Here is a 21136-nt window from a genome sequence, read left to right as displayed (position 1 = left end):
ACATTTACATATACATAAGATTGACTTAATTTATTTATTTTGATTTTCATTAATTATTCAAGTTTAGTTCCTTTAATTATGACAATATTTTAATATAATTAATTCAATATAATGTTTTAATGTATCCTATATACTTATTTTCAATTTCAGACAATCGGATTTCTAGTTTGGCCTCAACATTGCGAATCCATTGTTCAGAAAGGGTTTTATACATGCCAAAAATGTTCTTTTTATCTTCATTTATCTAAATCAGATTATTTCAACATTAGCAAGCAATAATTTTATTTTTCCTTAAAAGTTTAACATGATTTATTCGATCGATTCTAATATATAATTGCGGAACCAAATATTATTTATATGAAATGTACAAAAGATAAATAAGCTTAAAATTAAGAGATTAATATATAATTATTATAATATATGTTTATTTAACGTAACATTTTTACCTTAAGAACATATTTAAGCGCTTCTTCTCTGATAATATCTTTCGAAATATTTCTGATCTAAAATAGATTATATCAACATTTATTATCAATAAATAATAATTTAATTTAGCATTATAATAGCCTAACGCGACAATAGTTCTTTTCCATAGCTTGAATAAAAGAAATAATTACATTAAAACGAAATATATATATATATATATATATATATATACATATATATATTTCGTTTTAATCGTACTATGAAGAAAAAATACTGTTGCGTTAGACTATTATAACGCTAAATTAAATTATTATATATTATATATTTTACTATATATACACACACATACACATACGCATATATACAATATAGTATTTGTGTGCGCGCACGCGTGCGTGTGTGTTTGTGGGTGTGAGTACGCGCTCACGTATGTGCATATGATTATAAGGTGATAGATGTTTTTATAAAATCAATTTCTTTATGAAAAGTTTAGCCTTATAAAATACCAAATCTGTAGATCGACATTTCACAAATAAAGCAAAAGATTTATTTTACAAATAAACATGTCGAAATGTATGAGTTGACATTTTACAAAAACCAATGATTTTTCTAAAATGTCGATCTACTATAAAGATTTGATACTTTATAAGAAATATGCATTTATCGTAAAGACATTAATTTTACAAAAAAGTTGCAAACATATATATATTAAGGGAATAATAACAAGATTTATATAACTAAATTTATAAAATTTACCTTTTTAAATTGATCCTCAGAATACACATTGTTAATAATAATAATAAGTACTGCCAATTCATTGATATCTCTTTAAAAACAAAACAAAGTTTATAATTGTTACGTAACGTTCGTAATTATGAGCAACATATGTTTCTAAAAAAAAAATAAATAATAACTTTCTGGTTATTACCTCGGTTTTAATTTATCGAAATTGGTTAATATTTTCTTAAATACATTATTGTTTTTCGAATGTTTTGCAATAATGTAAAGAAAACTGTTAACACAATCTTTGACTGGTATTTCAATACATGTTCCATTATGTGATGTTATTAAGTTTAAATATTTATCTATAATATGATTACTTTGAGTGCAAGTTAAAAATTTTAAAAATCTAGTTTTATTGGTTTGTACTAATGTCATATTCTTGATCGTATGCCAAGTCTGAGAGTCTGCCAACATCAAACCTTTACAGTATATCCATTCTTCCCACCATGGCAAAAGTCTATAACATTCGAAAAAAAAAAAAAATGTTTGTTACAAAAGTTTAGCTTATAATATTGCTTTTTGATCCTACAATTTATTAAAAGTTAGTGCACAGAATATAAGTAAAACCGTCTAAAACACAACATGAAGAAAATTACTTGTCTGTTTCTAGCTTTTCGATGCGATTTAATAATTTTCTATTAGCCCTTCGTTGACAATCCGAGTTATCAAGAATACATGCCCATTTAATGGCTTCTTGTCTTAAACATTTAGTAAAATCCTCCTCCTCCAATGTTTCTTCGTATTTTATTTTCGAAAGCAGACCATCTAACATAATATTTAGTTTATCCTGAAAATTATTTAATATTATATTTTATATTGATTCATAAATATTGATCACAAGAGGCAGAAATATTATAATTTTAATGCGAATATATAAATTAAGTTATGTTCAATTTATTAAATTATTTCGTTAAATTATAATTGTCAGAAAAGTAATGAGATTAAATTTGTAGCGCATAATATAGCAGCACTGAAAAATCGTAATCACGCAGAATGTAAAGTACAATTCTTTTTTCAAAAGCAGTACAAGTTTCGATTCGTTCGATTCATTATAATATTTTTTATAAGTGTATTAGTAGAGTTAAGTTTTTATTGTTGCTACATTATGCGCTATATATTTAATCTCATTTTTCCGACAAAACATGCACTATATATACATATACTATATATATTATGTATACATATACTACATAAATATATCTATCGTATATATACATTTTAACACGCGCGCGCGCACACACACACACACACTTTTTTAAAGAAAAGGTAAAGACTTTTTTTGTAAGTGCAACTATCCGTGCACTACCGAAGCACTGGAACACTTGCATTGCACGCCATGGAAACTACGTAAAAATATAATGTAAGTGTGTACCTTTTGTATTCAATAAACGAGATAAAAATATTTAAGATTTTCAGTTGACACACCTAATATAGGTATGTATTAAATATGTATAATTTTAAACCTTTTTTTATATATATTATAGTATAAAATAAGATTTTATATTTTCTTAATATTTTGATTATTCTATCAATTACTATAAAATATTAAATTTTAAAAATTTTAAGAAAATAAAGGTTATCGTAAAACTGTTAATACAAAAATCATGTTAAAATTACATAATTATAAAACTGTCTTAGTTTTCATTAAACATTTGTAAAAATATTTAAATTGCAGAATGTATATTATGATATAAAGAAAATTATAATATATTTGAGAAAGAGAGAGAGACAGAGAAAGAAAATAAGATGAGAAGGGTGAGTAGCAGTAAAAGGGAGAAAATGTTCAATAATATTAAGGTGGAATATAAAAGTATCAGCTTGTAATAAGCAGCTCAGTAATCAGCTCGTAATAAACTTTATGCTACTAAAATATCTCTACGTATGTAGAATTTAAATTTTAGTATAAATATAACCAATTAACTATCTTGTTACATCAGTATATGTTATTATAAATTTAAAATATAAATTTAATGTTATGAATTTTTTGTTTTTAAACTTCCTATGTGAATAAGATTATTTAAAAAAAAATTAAATTTTTTCAGTTACATATATTTTTTATTTTATAAATAAAGTAAAATAATTTAAACTTTTCAATATTATTCTATTAATGAAATCTATTGCTAATTACCTTGATTAATTCGACTTTTTCATCTGGAAATGGAAAGATAGTCGACATGTATTCAATAACTTTAATCATAGGATACCATGCTATATAACTTGTCTCTTGTGCAAGATATCTCGTCAATAACCAAAATGTGGAAGTATCGAGTTCGTGTTTTAATAAAAAATAAAATGCGTCATCGATGATTTTAGCACGATTGAGAACATGTATTTTCGTATATTGTCCAGAATTCAAATAATCTGCGATTCTTCGCCAATTTTCGGGATCATAATTAACACGATAGTGTCCTGTGTGATATGATAATACGAATAAATACATTTGATATATTATTACATCAATTAGAAATTTGTTCAGAATCTGCATTTTGTTAAACAAATTGTAAGTATTATATTATATTATAGGAAAAATAAAAAAAAATAAATTATTAATTATAACATTTTAAATTGATCAATTATAACATTGTAAATTGATAACTGTGATTTCATAAAATTAAACTGTATAACGAATTGTGAAACATTTTACATTTATATCGGCTTAAATAATGTTCAAATTATAAACAGGACTGAATAAATTTCACCGAGTCAATAGTAACAGAATAGAAGTTATTTCATTTAATATTTTTTCGTATGTGATGATATTATCTAATTATATATGTTTATATTAGATATGTGTTCTCGTTAATAAAAGATACAAATGAAATTGTATAATGGCGTAAATACTTAAATTGTATTAAATATATATAAAATTATAATTTATTGTTTAATATTTACCAGCTTGTTGTAAATTAAACATTATCCAACCATCTTGCATTATATCAACTTGTTTAAATTGCTTGTTCGCTTGTATAAGTATTAATCTCTCATCGTGAAACGGAGATTTCAAATTCATAAAATTAAGTGTACTCTCCGTAGTAAACGTTAAAGGCATCCAGAAAATGTATTGTTTAATTAGATTGTAATTTTTTATTGTTATATTCATACTATTTGTAGCATAATTTCGCAGTACTTTCAATACAGGACAATAACGATACGTATATTTCGTCCAATTTATTAGCATTTTTAAAGGAATCGTGTGTTTTATAGGCTCGAAATATGATTCATTTATAGCAACTTGCATAATGGTCCAGAAATCATCAGGAGACGTCAAATTAAGCGCACTATATTCGTAAAACTTTGCATTATTGACACAATAAAACTGTACTAATTGAAAATTATGCATTTAAACATATTAAAATATTATCTAATTATATACGCGTATTTTATAATTTATAATATATTATAATATTTATAATATTATATTAATATTCCATATATTTATAATATATTAATATAACTTAATAAATATTTAAACATTAACTTAATACATACTTAAACATATCTTTTTTAATAGAATTAAACTCTTAATTTAAGCAATTAAATTATAACTTATAACGTGAAATTAAAATACAAATAAATAGAGATACATAAACGATTAGTTTATTCCGAGTATATAATTATGCATTTAGATTAAAAGAATGAAAGAGTTGTGAAAGATGAGAGAGTTGTGAAAGAGAATGAAAGATTTAAAAAGTAGAAAAATAAGACGTAAAATATATATAAATTTGACAAATAATGAAAATTAAATAAGAAAAGAAAAGGAAATTTAGAGAATTCCATTTTTTTTTAATGAAGTAAATAAAGCTGGACAATAATAAAGTATATTTTGAAAACACATCAAAAATATCGCACAGATGAAATAAAGCAAGATAAAGCAGTTGAAGGAAAATAGTAAATCTGAAAATAAAAATAGAAAGGTATGCCCGGATGGATTTGCCTATCTTATCCAGCCAAATCCTTTTATTACAATACGACGAAAGAGAAGAAAGTTTTAAAGACAAAGAAGAGAAAGCTGAATTGTTTATATAAATAGAAAAAAAATGATCGTCAAGAAGGTGAAGAAAAAAGTAATTTGATTAGAGTTGTACATACAGAATATAATATTATACTCACTGCATATGTAAATATTGATTGATACCCTTCCAAAACACTTTTTTAGTAATTAGATGTTGTATCATGCGCAATATTAAGGGCGCTACAATTCATATCAATAGCGTAATTTATATACATGATTTAAAAATACTTGATAAATTTACATACACAATAAATTGCAATGTACATAGCTTTGTAATCATAATTAATTTCATATAAATAAAAATATTTAACGATTGTTTATAAATTTTAAATGCGAATATTATAAGAAGATAGAAAAAATTAATAGCATAGAAATAATGCTCGTTTTATCTGCAGTTTAATAGTATATTAATTGTACTCTGATAGAGTATATAAGAGAAAAATAATATATTTATAATTACATTATAATTGAAATTTACTGAATTTTACCTTTGATGTAATGAGAAAAGGAGATAATTGACGTAATTACAGAAGGACTGCTAACTTCTGATAAAGACTCTTGAAGTACCCACTCATATGAATGTAGAGAATCATATTGCTGAACTATAAATAAATTCAACATTTCGGAATTTTCGTAATGCTAAAAAGAAAAATTTTTACGTTTTAATGATCCAATAAATATACATTTATGTAATTAAAAGAAATATTTATATTAATAGAAAACATAGCACTGCTGTACGTAAATTATTATAATTTCAGTATAAGTATCATTTTCTAGCTAAAAAAATTTCTGTTTATATTTGAGATATAATAACAATTTAAAAGTATCGATCAATTTGCGCACAGTAGTCTCTTAAGACATGCAAGCAATTGATATTTAATATCTTTAACAACTTTTACAATTTATATTTAATGTTATAAATATATATTATTTAAAAATTTTTAATATTATATGATATAAGGATTTCATTTAATCGAATAAATGGAGTATTAATATTATATACATTAAGAATATATAATCACCTCGAGAGCATTGACGGTATCCAACGCATCCATTCCAAACAATGTAGTAAGACCTTTGTTTAACCACAAATGAGACGACAATGGATTAATTACATTACCAAACCATTGATGTGCTACTCCACGCGCTATCAATCGTGCCACGTCTATCTTTTGCGCAATAGAATGTAGATTTTCATCATAAATAATATTTGCTTCTCTAAAAAAATATACATATAAATCAAGTTTTTTATACTCGAACAATAAACCTAAGTTTGCCTAGATAATAATAATCTCAATGTTTTTCTGATGTAATAATCTTTCCTGAACTTAACATAAAAAAAGATATGACATAATAATTATTATTTTATAAACTGATTATATAATGTGATGCATCATACATGTTTTCTTTTTACACACACACACACACACGCGTGTGCATTTTGATGTATCTCTTCCATATTTTAACTAAAAAAATTGTTTTTCAATAGAATAATATTTTATTTCTAATTTTTGTATTACCTAATTATGACGAGTCCGAAATTCATATTAATATAGTTTTCCAAATTTGGGACTGCGACAAGTTGCAATTCTGGAACCTCCAATTTCTTAAACCATTCGAATTTTAATTTCATCATGACTTTGAGTGCAATCCTTTGTGCAAATTTTATATGCTCTGCACAGTACAATCTGTACCACATATGGATCCCATTTGTACTAGAATTGTGAAGTGAAAATGGTGAAAGCATAACCATCACGAGATGAGTGTACATTGCAGGAGTAGAATCAAAGTGTGTCCACTGCAAATTGGTTTTTGTATTTTCGGATTCTAATATTTCTTCTTGACGTGTCGGCATATTTGAGAAAACTTGATAGTTGCGATCATGTTTTATGGAAATGTTAAAGGTGGCTCTTATTGTTAGTTTGTCCCAAAATGGAAAGAATCGTTGGACATCAATCGTCCGGAAATTTGTTGTCTCCGACCATCTAGGATATCTGATTGATATTGATTAAAATAACAGTAAATTTTTAACTATATATATATAATGTTGTACAAAATATAATTATACTATGTATTTATCTTATAAAAATCAACGAGAAATAATATTTAATTACAATTTCCTGTTCACATATTAACATTTACTCACCTTTTATTTTTAAATTTTTGTATGTACATAGTTTCTAAGAAAATAACACTGTCTTCTGTGATATTAACTTTATTAATACAAATTATATTCAATATGTAATTTCCACGTGATACCTCAACTTTGAAATAAAGATCCAAAATTTGCGTTTCATTTTTATAATCAATGTGATCAACTAAATATGTAGTATGATTAGCATTATTTTCAATCAACTTTCCAAAAACATAATAAATTGAATCAGATGAATTTAAACTTATTTTTATAGTTGGTTGAAAAATATCGATGGTGGTATTTAATTTTATAACGGTGTTATTTTTTATTTTGTCTGCTTCGGAAAATGATATTAAATTGATATTGTAATGCATCGGTACATCATCTAAATAGTAATCAAATTCAATCGATGATTTGTTCGTGTTTTCACCGACAGAAAAAGCTGTCGCGGTGATAAATATTAGACCGCAATAGAGTAACTTTCTTAGAAACGCCATGTGAACTTCTAGAAATCTGAAATAATTTTCCTTACTGAAAGAAAAACAAATTTAAAATAAAATTTAAAATAAAATTTAGACAATAACATTTACAGCAAATTTATTAAGTATTAATTTTCTTATAATTAGGAATTATAAAGTATTAACTTATAAATATTCTAAAAATCTATAAAGTACTATAACTTATAATAAATATCTTTAAAAATCTATTAGTAGAAGTATGTATTAACTTTCTCGAAATATTGGAAATTTTATCCGTGATGTATATCTTGTGATAAATCGACCTACGTTTATCAACATGCTATTTTCATGATTTATTGTTCTTTTTTTTGTTAGATGGATATTTCACCTCAGTAAACTAGCATCAAATAACGACCAACGACGGAAAATTAAAGTTCTTTCAATTTTTTTTGTTGTGCCTCTTTAGACATACATACATACATACAAACACATAAACACACGCGCAAACACACACACACACATACATACATATATCTATATATATCTATATATATATATATATATATATATATATATACACATATATGTAGAACAATCTAAATGAAACATGATTCAAATTGTTCAAGTAGATAAAAATTTATTTTATATCGTGCATATTTCTTTTAATAACGAAAAAATTAACAATTGTCGTTTGTTCGTTACTCGTTTAAATAAGTATATCAAATCATTAATTGTTTAAGTTTAAAGAAATCTTGCAAATTAGTAACTGTCATTACGAAAAAATATATAGAATCATTTTTAACACTGCAATATGTTATTAAATTTTCTGTTATCCATTTAGAAACGTGTAGATTAAATATAAATTTAAATATTAAAAAAGTACCCTGTTTAATTTAAAATTTTTGAACTCTCTCTTCCTCTCTCTCTCTCTCTCTCTCTCTCTCTCTCTCTCTCTCTCTCTCTCTCTCTCTCTCTCTCTCTCTCTCTCTCTCTCTCTATCCCTCTCTCTTTCTCTCTCTCAAAGACATTTCGTAATAATATAATAAGAAATAAAATTTATGTTTTAAATTAGATGTAATATATATATATATATATATATATATATATATATAAAATTGATGAAAATTTATTCTATTAGAAAGCAAAAATAGAATAGAAATAGAAGAACGTTATTAAAATTATAGACAATTTTGAAAAAAATAATTTAAAAGAAATTAGTAAATATGCTCATCGTGTTCATATTTTAATAATAATTAAATTGCGTTTTACGTATTGTCTATATGTATTTTCGAGATAGATACATAATATTATATTTCCGTGTGGTGACATTCCCTGTATATTTAAAAAAGATCTATACTAATTATAATACAATTCTTTTTTTGCAAGAATTAGTTACAGATATCGTTTTATCACTATGAAGCGTTAATTTTTATATCTACCGTTCTATCAGCACTGTCGTAATCTTACTGGTTCTAGAGGTGATCGAGAAATGAGAATGTTTCGATGTAACAAACATAATAAATATATAAATACATAAGGTTCAATCCTACAGAAGGTCGAGTCTTATGAAATTTACAGTTGGAATAAAATTTACCTCCATATTTTAAAGAATAATTGAAAATTTTAATGTTAATTATTATATAGTTTAATTGTGTAGTGAACTCTTCTTTACAATTTAATAAACGATATAAAGAAATGAATTTATTTTCCTATGTTTTCCTATGTTTGTAATTTTTAATTTTTAGTCTTTACATGTTGGAAATAATACTTTTCCATTTCAGAGTACATTAATATGTTTATCTTTCATTGTAATTTTTTTAAATAATATTTTATAAATATTCTAATTCATATAATGTATTAAAATCATCCGTTTTAATCATATTAAAACATTTTTCTCATCTCTACTATCTCTAAGTTTTACAAGTTATTACAAAACTATATTTAGTGTCAAAAAATAATAGTTGATCAATATACTGTCACGAACAATATATATATCTAAAAAGAATATGTTAGAAAAATTATATTTAATTATTTAAAAGAAATGTACATTACACCATCTTTTTATTATATACTATATATTATATATTATATATTATTTATTATACTAGAACAACACACAAGTGCGCGCAATGCGCGCACTATTCTTCGATTTTATATAAAAAAAAAAGATATTTTTATATAAAGTTTGTTTCAACTTGATTAATATTTTTTGATAGAAATCAGCTGATTAAAGCGTTAATTTGTTAATTAAATTTTAAAATAATAGTATGTGATAAAAATTATAAAATAATATGTTTTAAATAAAATGTTATAGTACATTAAACTCGATTAATATTTTTTGACAGAAATCAGCTGATAATTGTGCGCCGTATGGGGTCCGCGGTTTAAAAATATTAATTTTAAATATTTTAAAGCGAGCCAAAAATTAATCTTTCATATATTTTATCAGTACATTGTCTGCACATTTTGATGGTACCATCAGCATACCAGCCTACAAACTTTTTGATCTAATATACGTAAAATGAATCCGCTCCATAAGGGGTCCGCGATTTAAAAATTTTAATTTTCAATTGTTTAAAGCGAGCCAAAAATTAATCGTATATATATTTCAATAGTGTATTGCTTGTAGATTATTTTGGTACCATAAGCATATTAGCGTACTACTATTTTAATCTAATAAACGTAAAATGAATCCGTAAATGAAAGCCGTATGCGATCCGCGGCTTAAAAATTTCAATTTTCAGTATTTTAAAACGCGCCAAAAATTATTTGTTTACATATTTCAACAGTACATTGCCTGCACATTATGATGGTACCATCACCATACCAGCGTACAAACTTTTTGATCTATTATACGTAAAATGAATCCGCGCCGTATGGGGTCCGCGGTTTAAACATTTTAATTTTCAATATTTTAAAGCGAGCCAAAAATTAATCTTTTATATATTTCAACAGTACAATATCTGCACATTATGATGGTACCATCAGAATACCAGCCTACAAATTTTTTGATATAATATACGTAATATAATTGTGCGCCGTACGGGAATCGCGGCTTAAAAGTTTTAATTATCAATATTTTAAAACGAGTCAAAAATTAATTTATTATATATTTCAACATTATATGCACATTATAATGGTACCATCAGCATACCAGGCTACAAATTTTTTGGTATAATACACGTAATATAATTGTGCGCCGTATGGGGTCCGCGGTTTAAACATTTTAATTTTCAATATTTTAAAACGAGCCAAAAATTAATCTTTTATATATTTCAACAGTACATTATCGGCATATTATGATGGTACCATCAGCATACCAGCGTACAAACTTGTTGATATAATACACGTAATATAATTGTGCGCCGTACGAGATTCGTGGCATAAAAGATTTAATTTTCAATATTTTAAGACGCGCCAAAAATTATTCTTTCATATATTTTAACAATACATTGACTACACATTATGATGGTACCATCATAATGTGTAGACAATGTACTGAAATTAATATATAATTAAAGAAGAGTCAAATTCTTGATGAAAATGCATTCAATGTCTTTCAAATAAGTATTTAGAATGATTAATCTTATCACACATCTAATTTAATTTAATTATATAAATATTGAAATAGAACCAATATCGTAAGAATAAATTTATTACATAATAAAGCAAGAGTCAAATTCTTAATGAAAATGCATTCAAAGTCTTTCAAATAAGTAATTAAGATGATTGAAATAATCATAGATCACAGTTATTTAAATTATATAAATATTTAAATGGGACCACTATCGTAAAAAGGAAATTATTACATAATGAAGCACGAGTCAAATACTTAATGAAAATGCATTCAATGTCTTTCAAATAAGTAATTAAGTTGGTTGAAATAATCTTAGATATCAGTTATTAAATTATATAAATATTCAGATGGGTCCAATTTCGTAAAAATGAAATAATTACATAATGAAGCAAGAGTCAAATTCTTAATGAAAATGCATTCAATGTCTTTCAAATAGGTAATTAGAATGATTAAACTTATCACACATCTAATTTAATTAAATTATATAAATATTCAGATGGGACCAATATCGTAAAAATGAAATAATTACATAATGAAGCAAGAGTCAAATTCTTAATGAAAATGCATTCAATGTCTTTCAAATAAGTAATTAGAATGATTATATTTATCATACATCTAATTTAATTTAATTATATAAATATTGAAATGGGACCACTATCGTAAAAAGGAAATTATTACATAATGAAGCACGAGTCAAATACTTAATGAAAATGCATTCAATGTCTTTCAAATAAGTAATTAAGTTGGTTGAAATAATCTTAGATATCAGTTATTAAATTATATAAATATTCAGATGGGACCAATATCGTAAAAATGAAATAATTACATAATGAAGCAAGAGTCAAATTCTTAATGAAAATGCATTCAATGTCTTTCAAATAAGTAATTAAGATGATTGAAATAATCTTAAATCTCGATTATTTAAATTATATAAATATTTAAATAGAACCAATATCGTAAAAATAAATTTATTACATAATAAAGCACGAGTCAAATTCTAAATGAAAGTGCATTCAATGTCATTCAAACAAGTAATTAAGATTGATTGAAATAATCTTAGATCTCAGTTAATTAAATTATATAAATATTCAGATGGGACCAATATCGTAAAAATGAAATTATTACATAATGAAGCAAGAATCAAATTCTTAATGAAAATGCATTCAATGTCTTTCAAATAAGTAATTAAGATGGTTGAAATAATCTTAGATCTCAGCTAATTAATTTAAATAAATATTCAGATGGGTCCAATATCGTAAAAATGAAATAATTACATAATGAAGCAAGAGTCAAATTCTTAATGAAAATGCATTAAATGTCTTTCAAATAAGTAACTAAGATGATTGAAATAATCTTAGATCTCGGTTATTTAAATTATATAAATATTTAAATAGAACCAATATCGTAAAATTAAATTTATTACATAATGAAGCAAGAGTCAAATTCTTAATGAAAATGCATTCAATGTCTTTCAAATATATAATTAAAATGATTAAATTAATCAAACATCTAATTTAATAAAATTATATAAATATTCAGATGGGACCAATATCGTAAAAATAATATTATTACATAATGAAGCACGAGTCAAATTCTTAATGAAAATGCATTCAATGTCTTTCAAATAAGTAATTAGAATGATTATACTTATCACACATCTAATTTAATTTAATTATATAAATATTGAAATGGGACCACTATCGTAAAAAAGAAATTATTACATAATGAAGCACGAGTCAAATTCTTCATGAAAATGCATTCTATGACTTTCAAATAAATAATTTAAATGATTAAATTTATCAAACATCTAATTTAATTAAATTATATAAATATTCAGATGGGACCAATATCGTGAAAATGAAATTATTAAATAATGAAGGAAGAGTCAAATTCTTAATGAAAATGCATTCAATGTCCTTCAAATAAGTAATTAAGATGATTGAAATAATATTAGATCTCGGTTATTAAAATTATATAAATATTTAAATAGAACCAATATCGTAAAAATATATTTATTACATAATAAAGCACGAGTCAAATTCTAAATGAAAATGCATTCAATGTCCTTCAAATAAGTAATTAAGATGATTGAAATAATATTAGATCTCGGTTATTAAAATTATATAAATATTTAAATAGAACCAATATCGTAAAAATAAATTTGTTACATAATGAAGCAAGAGTCAAATTCTTAATGAAAATGCATTCAATGTCTTTCAAATATATAATTAAAATGATTAAATTAATCAAACATCTAATTTAATTAAATTATATAAATATTCAGATGGGACCAATATCGTAAAAATGAAATAATTACATAATGAAGCAAGAGTCAAATTCTTAATGAAAATGCATTCAATGTCATTCAAACAAGTAATTAAGATGATTGAAATAATCTTAGATCTCAGTTAATTAAATTATATAAATATTCAGATGGGACCAATATCGTAAAAATGAAATTATTACATAATGAAGCAAGAATCAAATTCTTAATGAAAATGCATTCAATGTCTTTCAAATAAGTAATTAAGATGGTTGAAATAATCTTAGATCTCAGTTAATTAATTTAAATAAATATTCATATGGGTCCAATATCGTAAAAATGAAATAATTACATAATGAAGCAAGAGTCAAATCCTTAATGAAAATGCATTAAATGTCTTTCAAATAAGTAATTAAGATGATTGAAATAATCTTAGATCTCTGTCCTTCAAATAAGTAATTAAGATGATTGAAATAATATTAGATCTCGGTTATTTAAATTATATAAATATTTAAATAGAACCAATATCGTAAAAATAAATTTATTACATAATGAAGCAAGAGTCAAATTCTTAATGAAAATGCATTCAATGTCTTTCAAATATATAATTAAAATGATTAAATTAATCAAACATCTAATTTAATAAAATTATATAAACATTCAGATGGGACCAATATCGTAAAAATAATATTATTACATAATGAAGCACGAGTCAAATTCTTGATGCAAATGCATTCAATGACTTTCAAATAAATAATTAAAATGATTAAACCTATCATACATCTAAATTAATTTAATTATATAAATATTTAAATGGGACCAATATCGTAAAAATAAATTTATTACATAATGAAGCAAGAGTCAAATTCTAAATGAAAATGCATTCAATGTCTTTCACATATATAATTAAAATGATTAAATTAATCAAACATCTAATTTAATTAAATTATATAAATATTCAGATGGGACCAATATCGTAAAAATAAAATTATTACATAATGAAGCACGAGTCAAATTCTTAATGAAAATGCATTCAATGTCCTTCAAATAAGTAATTAAGATGATTGAAATAATATTAGATCTCGGTTATTAAAATTATATAAATATTTAAATAGAACCAATATCGTAAAAATAAATTTATTACATAATAAAGCACGAGTCAAATTCTAAATGAAAATGCATTCAATGTCCTTCAAATAAGTAATTAAGATGATTGAAATAATATTAGATCTCGGTTATTAAAATTATATAAATATTTAAATAGAACCAATATCGTAAAAATAAATTTGTTACATAATGAAGCAAGAGTCAAATTCTTAATGAAAATGCATTCAATGTCTTTCAAATATATAATTAAAATGATTAAATTAATCAAACATCTAATTTAATTAAATTATATAAATATTCAGATGGGACCAATATCGTAAAAATGAAATAATTACATAATGAAGCAAGAGTCAAATTCTTAATGAAAATGCATTCAATGTCTTCCAAATAAGTAATTAAGATGATTGAAATAATCTTAGATCTCGGTTATTAAAATTATATAAATATTTAAATGGAACCAATATCGTAAAAATAAATTTATTACATAATGAAGCAAGAGTCAAATTCTTAATGCAAATGCATTCAATGTCTTTCAAATATATAATTAAAATGATTAAATTAATCAAACATCTAATTTAATTTAATTATATAAATATTGAAATAGAACCAATATCGTAAGAATAAATTTATTACATTATAAAGCAAGAGTCAAATTCTTAATGAAAATGCATTCAAAGTCTTTCAAATAAGTGATTAAGATGATTGAAATAATCTTTGATCTCAGTTATTTAAATTATATAAATATTTAAATAGAACCAATATCGTAAGAATAAATTTATTACATAATAAAGCAAGAGTCAAATTCTTAATGAAAATGCATTCAAAGTCTTTCAAATAAGTAATTAAGATGATTGAAATAATCATAGATCTCAGTTACTTAAATTATATAAATATTTAAATGGGACCACTATCGTAAAAAGGAAATTATTACATAATGAAGCACGAGTCAAATTCTTCATGAAAATGCATTCTATGACTTTCAAATAAATAATTTAAATGATTAAATTAATCAAACATCTAATTTAATAAAATTATATAAACATTCAGATGGGACCAATATCGTAAAAATAATATTATTACATAATGAAGCACGAGTCAAATTCTTGATGCAAATGCATTCAATGACTTTCAAATAAATAATTAAAATGATTAAACCTATCATACATCTAAATTAATTTAATTATATAAATATTTAAATGGGACCAATATCGTAAAAATAAATTTATTACATAATGAAGCACGAGTCAAATTCTTAATGAAAATGCATTCAATGTCCTTCAGATAAGTAATTAGAATGATTAAACTCATCACACATCTAATTTAATTTAATTGTATAAATATTTAAATGGGACCACTATCGTAAAAATGAAATTATTAAATAATGAAAGAAGAATCAAATTCTTAATGAAAATGCATTCAATGTCTTTCAAAAAGTAATTAGAATGATTAAACTTATCACTCATCTAATTTAAGTTAATTATATAAACATTTAAATGGGACCACTAACGTAAAAAGGAAATTATTTCAAAATGTAGCACGAGTCAAATTCTTGATGAAAATGCATTCAATGACTTTCAAATAAATAATTAAAATGATTAAACCTATCATACATCTAATTTAATTAAATTATATAAATATTTAAATGGGACCAATATCGTAAAAATAAATTTATTACATAATGAAGCAAGAGTCAAATTCTAAATGAAAATGCATTCAATGTCTTTCACATATATAATTAAAATGATTAAATTAATCAAACATCTAATTTAATTAAATTATATAAATATTCAGATGGGACCAATATCGTAAAAATAAAATTATTACATAATGAAGCACGAGTCAAATTCTTAAAGAAAATGCATTCGATGTCTTTCAAATAAGTAATTAGAGTGATTATACTTCTCACACATGTAATTTAATTATATTATATAAATATTCAGATGGGACTAATATCGTAAAAATGAAATTATTACATAATGAAGCAAGAGTCAAATTCTTAATGAAAAGGCAATCAATGTCTTTCAAATAAGTAATTAAGATGATTGAAATAATATTAGATCTCGGTTATTAAAATTATATAAATATTTAAATGGAACCAATATCGTAAAAATAAATTTATTACATAATGAAGCAAGAGTCAAATTCTTAATGAAAATGCATTCAATGTCTTTCAAATATATAATTAAAATGATTAAATTAATCAAACATCTAATTTAATTAAATTATATAAATATTCAGATGGGACCAATATCGTAAAAATAAAATTATTACATAATGAAGCACGAGTCAAATTCTTAATGAAAATGCATTCAATGTCCTTCAGATAAGTAATTAGAATGATTAAACTCATCACACATCTAATTTAATTTAATTGTATAAATATTTAAATGGGACCACTATCGTAAAAATGAAATTATTAAATAATGAAAGAAGAATCAAATTCTTAATGAAAATGCATTCAATGTCTTTCAAAAAGTAATTAGAATGATTAAACTTATCACTCATCTAATTTAAATTAATTATATAAACATTTAAATGGGACCACTAACGTAAAAAGGAAATTATTTCAAAATGTAGCACGAGTCAAATTCTTGATGAAAATGCATTCAATGACTTTCAAATAAATAATTAAAATGATTAAACCTATCATACATCTAATTTAATTAAATTATATAAATATTTAAATGGGACCAATATCGTAAAAATAAATTTATTACATAATGAAGCAAGAGTCAAATTCTAAATGAAAATGCATTCAATGTCTTTCACATATATAATTAAAATGATTAAATTAATCAAACATCTAATTTAATTAAATTATATAAATATTCAGATGGGACCAATATCGTAAAAATAAAATTATTACATAATGAAGCACGAGTCAAATTCTAAAAGAAAATGCATTCGATGTCTTTCAAATAAGTAATTAGAGTGATTATACTTCTCACACATGTAATTTAATTATATTATATAAATATTCAGATGGGACTAATATCGTAAAAATGAAATTATTACATAATGAAGCAAGAGTCAAATTCTTAATGAAAAGGCAATCAATGTCTTTCAAATAAGTAATTAAGATGATTGAAATAATCTTAGATCTCGATAAGCAGTGGTATCAACGCAGAGTACTAGAACCAATATCGTAAAAATAAATTTATTACATAATAAAGCACGAGTCAAATTCTAAATGAAAATGCATTCAATGTCCTTCAAATAAGTAATTAAGATGATTGAAATAATATTAGATCTCGGTTATTAAAATTATATAAATATTTAAATGGAACCAATATCGTAAAAATAAATTTATTACATAATGAAGCAAGAGTCAAATTCTTAATGAAAATGCATTCAATGTCTTTCAAATATATAATTAAAATGATTAAATTAATCAAACATCTAATTTAATAAAATTATATAAATATTCAGATGGGACCAATATCGTAAAAATAATATTATTACATAATGAAGCACGAGTCAAATTCTTAATGAAAATGCATTCAATGTCTTTCAAATAAGTAATTAGAATGATTATACTTATCACACATCTAATTTAATTTAATTATATAAATATTGAAATGGGACCACTATCGTAAAAAAGAAATTATTACATAATGAAGCACGAGTCAAATTCTTCATGAAAATGCATTCTATGACTTTCAAATAAATAATTTAAATGATTAAATTTATCAAACATCTAATTTAATTAAATTATATAAATATTCAGATGGGACCAATATCGTGAAAATGAAATTATTAAATAATGAAGGAAGAGTCAAATTCTTAATGAAAATGCATTCAATGTCCTTCAAATAAGTAATTAAGATGATTGAAATAATATTAGATCTCGGTTATTAAAATTATATAAATATTTAAATAGAACCAATATCGTAAAAATATATTTATTACATAATAAAGCACGAGTCAAATTCTAAATGAAAATGCATTCAATGTCCTTCAAATAAGTAATTAAGATGATTGAAATAATATTAGATCTCGGTTATTAAAATTATATAAATATTTAAATAGAACCAATATCGTAAAAATAAATTTGTTACATAATGAAGCAAGAGTCAAATTCTTAATGAAAATGCATTCAATGTCTTTCAAATATATAATTAAAATGATTAAATTAATCAAACATCTAATTTAATTAAATTATATAAATATTCAGATGGGACCAATATCGTAAAAATGAAATAATTACATAATGAAGCAAGAGTCAAATTCTTAATGAAAATGCATTCAATGTCATTCAAACAAGTAATTAAGATGATTGAAATAATCTTAGATCTCAGTTAATTAAATTATATAAATATTCAGATGGGACCAATATCGTAAAAATGAAATTATTACATAATGAAGCAAGAATCAAATTCTTAATGAAAATGCATTCAATGTCTTTCAAATAAGTAATTAAGATGGTTGAAATAATCTTAGATCTCAGTTAATTAATTTAAATAAATATTCATATGGGTCCAATATCGTAAAAATGAAATAATTACATAATGAAGCAAGAGTCAAATTCTTAATGAAAATGCATTAAATGTCTTTCAAATAAGTAATTAAGATGATTGAAGTAATCTTAGATCTCGGTTATTTAAATTATATAAATATTTAAATAGAACCAATATCGTAAAAATAAATTTATTACATAATGAAGCAAGAGTCAAATTCTTAATGAAAATGCATTCAATGTCTTTCAAATATATAATTAAAATGATTAAATTAATCAAACATCTAATTTAATAAAATTATATAAACATTCAGATGGGACCAATATCGTAAAAATAATATTATTACATAATGAAGCACGAGTCAAATTCTTGATGCAAATGCATTCAATGACTTTCAAATAAATAATTAAAATGATTAAACCTATCATACATCTAAATTAATTTAATTATATAAATATTTAAATGGGACCAATATCGTAAAAATAAATTTATTACATAATGAAGCAAGAGTCAAATTCTAAATGAAAATGCATTCAATGTCTTTCACATATATAATTAAAATGATTAAATTAATCAAACATCTAATTTAATTAAATTATATAAATATTCAGATGGGACCAATATCGTAAAAATAAAATTATTACATAATGAAGCACGAGTCAAATTCTTAATGAAAATGCATTCAATGTCCTTCAAATAAGTAATTAAGATGATTGAAATAATATTAGATCTCGGTTATTAAAATTATATAAATATTTAAATAGAACCAATATCGTAAAAATAAATTTATTACATAATAAAGCACGAGTCAAATTCTAAATGAAAATGCATTCAATGTCCTTCAAATAAGTAATTAAGATGATTGAAATAATATTAGATCTCGGTTATTAAAATTATATAAATATTTAAATAGAACCAATATCGTAAAAATAAATTTGTTACATAATGAAGCAAGAGTCAAATTCTTAATGAAAATGCATTCAATGTCTTTCAAATATATAATTAAAATGATTAAATTAATCAAACATCTAATTTAATTAAATTATATAAATATTCAGATGGGACCAATATCGTAAAAATGAAATAATTACATAATGAAGCAAGAGTCAAATTCTTAATGAAAATGCATTCAATGTCTTCCAAATAAGTAATTAAGATGATTGAAATAATCTTAGATCTCGGTTATTAAAATTATATAAATATTTAAATGGAACCAATATCGTAAAAATAAATTTATTACATAATGAAGCAAGAGTCAAATTCTTAATGCAAATGCATTCAATGTCTTTCAAATATATAATTAAAATGATTAAATTAATCAAACATCTAATTTAATTTAATTATATAAATATTGAAATAGAACCAATATCGTAAGAATAAATTTATTACATTATAAAGCAAGAGTCAAATTCTTAATGAAAATGCATTCAAAGTCTTTCAAATAAGTGATTAAGATGATTGAAATAATCTTTGATCTCAGTTATTTAAATTATATAAATATTTAAATAGAACCAATATCGTAAGAATAAATTTATTACATAATAAAGCAAGAGTCAAATTCTTAATGAAAATGCATTCAAAGTCTTTCAAATAAGTAATTAAGATGATTGAAATAATCATAGATCTCAGTTACTTAAATTATATAAATATTTAAATGGGACCACTATCGTAAAAAGGAAATTATTACATAATGAAGCACGAGTCAAATTCTTCATGAAAATGCATTCTATGACTTTCAAATAAATAATTTAAATGATTAAATTAATCAAACATCTAATTTAATAAAATTATATAAACATTCAGATGGGACCAATATCGTAAAAATAATATTATTACATAATGAAGCACGAGTCAAATTCTTGATGCAAATGCATTCAATGACTTTCAAATAAATAATTAAAATGATTAAACCTATCATA

At 23.1% G+C, this 21136-nt stretch overlaps 2 protein-coding genes across 2 annotated transcripts in view; both read right to left on the bottom strand.

Moving 5' to 3' along the window:
• LOC145941826 (aminopeptidase N-like) overlaps nucleotides 1-21136 on the bottom strand; it is a 61321-nt gene that overhangs the window by 18093 nt on the left and 22092 nt on the right. Inside the window, exons 5-8 of the mRNA XM_083048157.1 lie at nucleotides 6742-7215; nucleotides 6244-6439; nucleotides 5710-5860; nucleotides 5320-5401 (exon numbers count right to left, since the gene is read on the bottom strand). Of these exons, the coding sequence (XP_082904283.1) occupies nucleotides 5320-5401; nucleotides 5710-5860; nucleotides 6244-6439; nucleotides 6742-7076 (764 nt within the window). The 5' untranslated portion in view covers nucleotides 7077-7215. The remainder of the gene's footprint in view (nucleotides 1-5319; nucleotides 5402-5709; nucleotides 5861-6243; nucleotides 6440-6741; nucleotides 7216-21136) is intronic.
• Nucleotides 1351-4258, bottom strand: LOC145942099 (aminopeptidase N-like). Its single transcript, XM_083048586.1, has 4 exons — nucleotides 4102-4258; nucleotides 3338-3618; nucleotides 1806-1996; nucleotides 1351-1666 (listed from the first exon to the last, which is right to left on the bottom strand). The coding sequence occupies exons 1-4, from the start codon at nucleotides 4256-4258 to the stop codon at nucleotides 1351-1353; spliced, it is 945 nt and encodes a 314-aa protein (XP_082904712.1).

The sequence above is a fragment of the Prenolepis imparis genome, unplaced genomic scaffold (assembly GCF_030444845.1).
Source record: "Prenolepis imparis isolate NDT839.2.m4 unplaced genomic scaffold, iyPreImpa1.0 SCAF_10, whole genome shotgun sequence".
In the NCBI taxonomy this organism is placed as follows: domain Eukaryota; kingdom Metazoa; phylum Arthropoda; class Insecta; order Hymenoptera; family Formicidae; genus Prenolepis; species Prenolepis imparis.
This window is presented reverse-complemented; position numbering and strand designations above follow the sequence as displayed.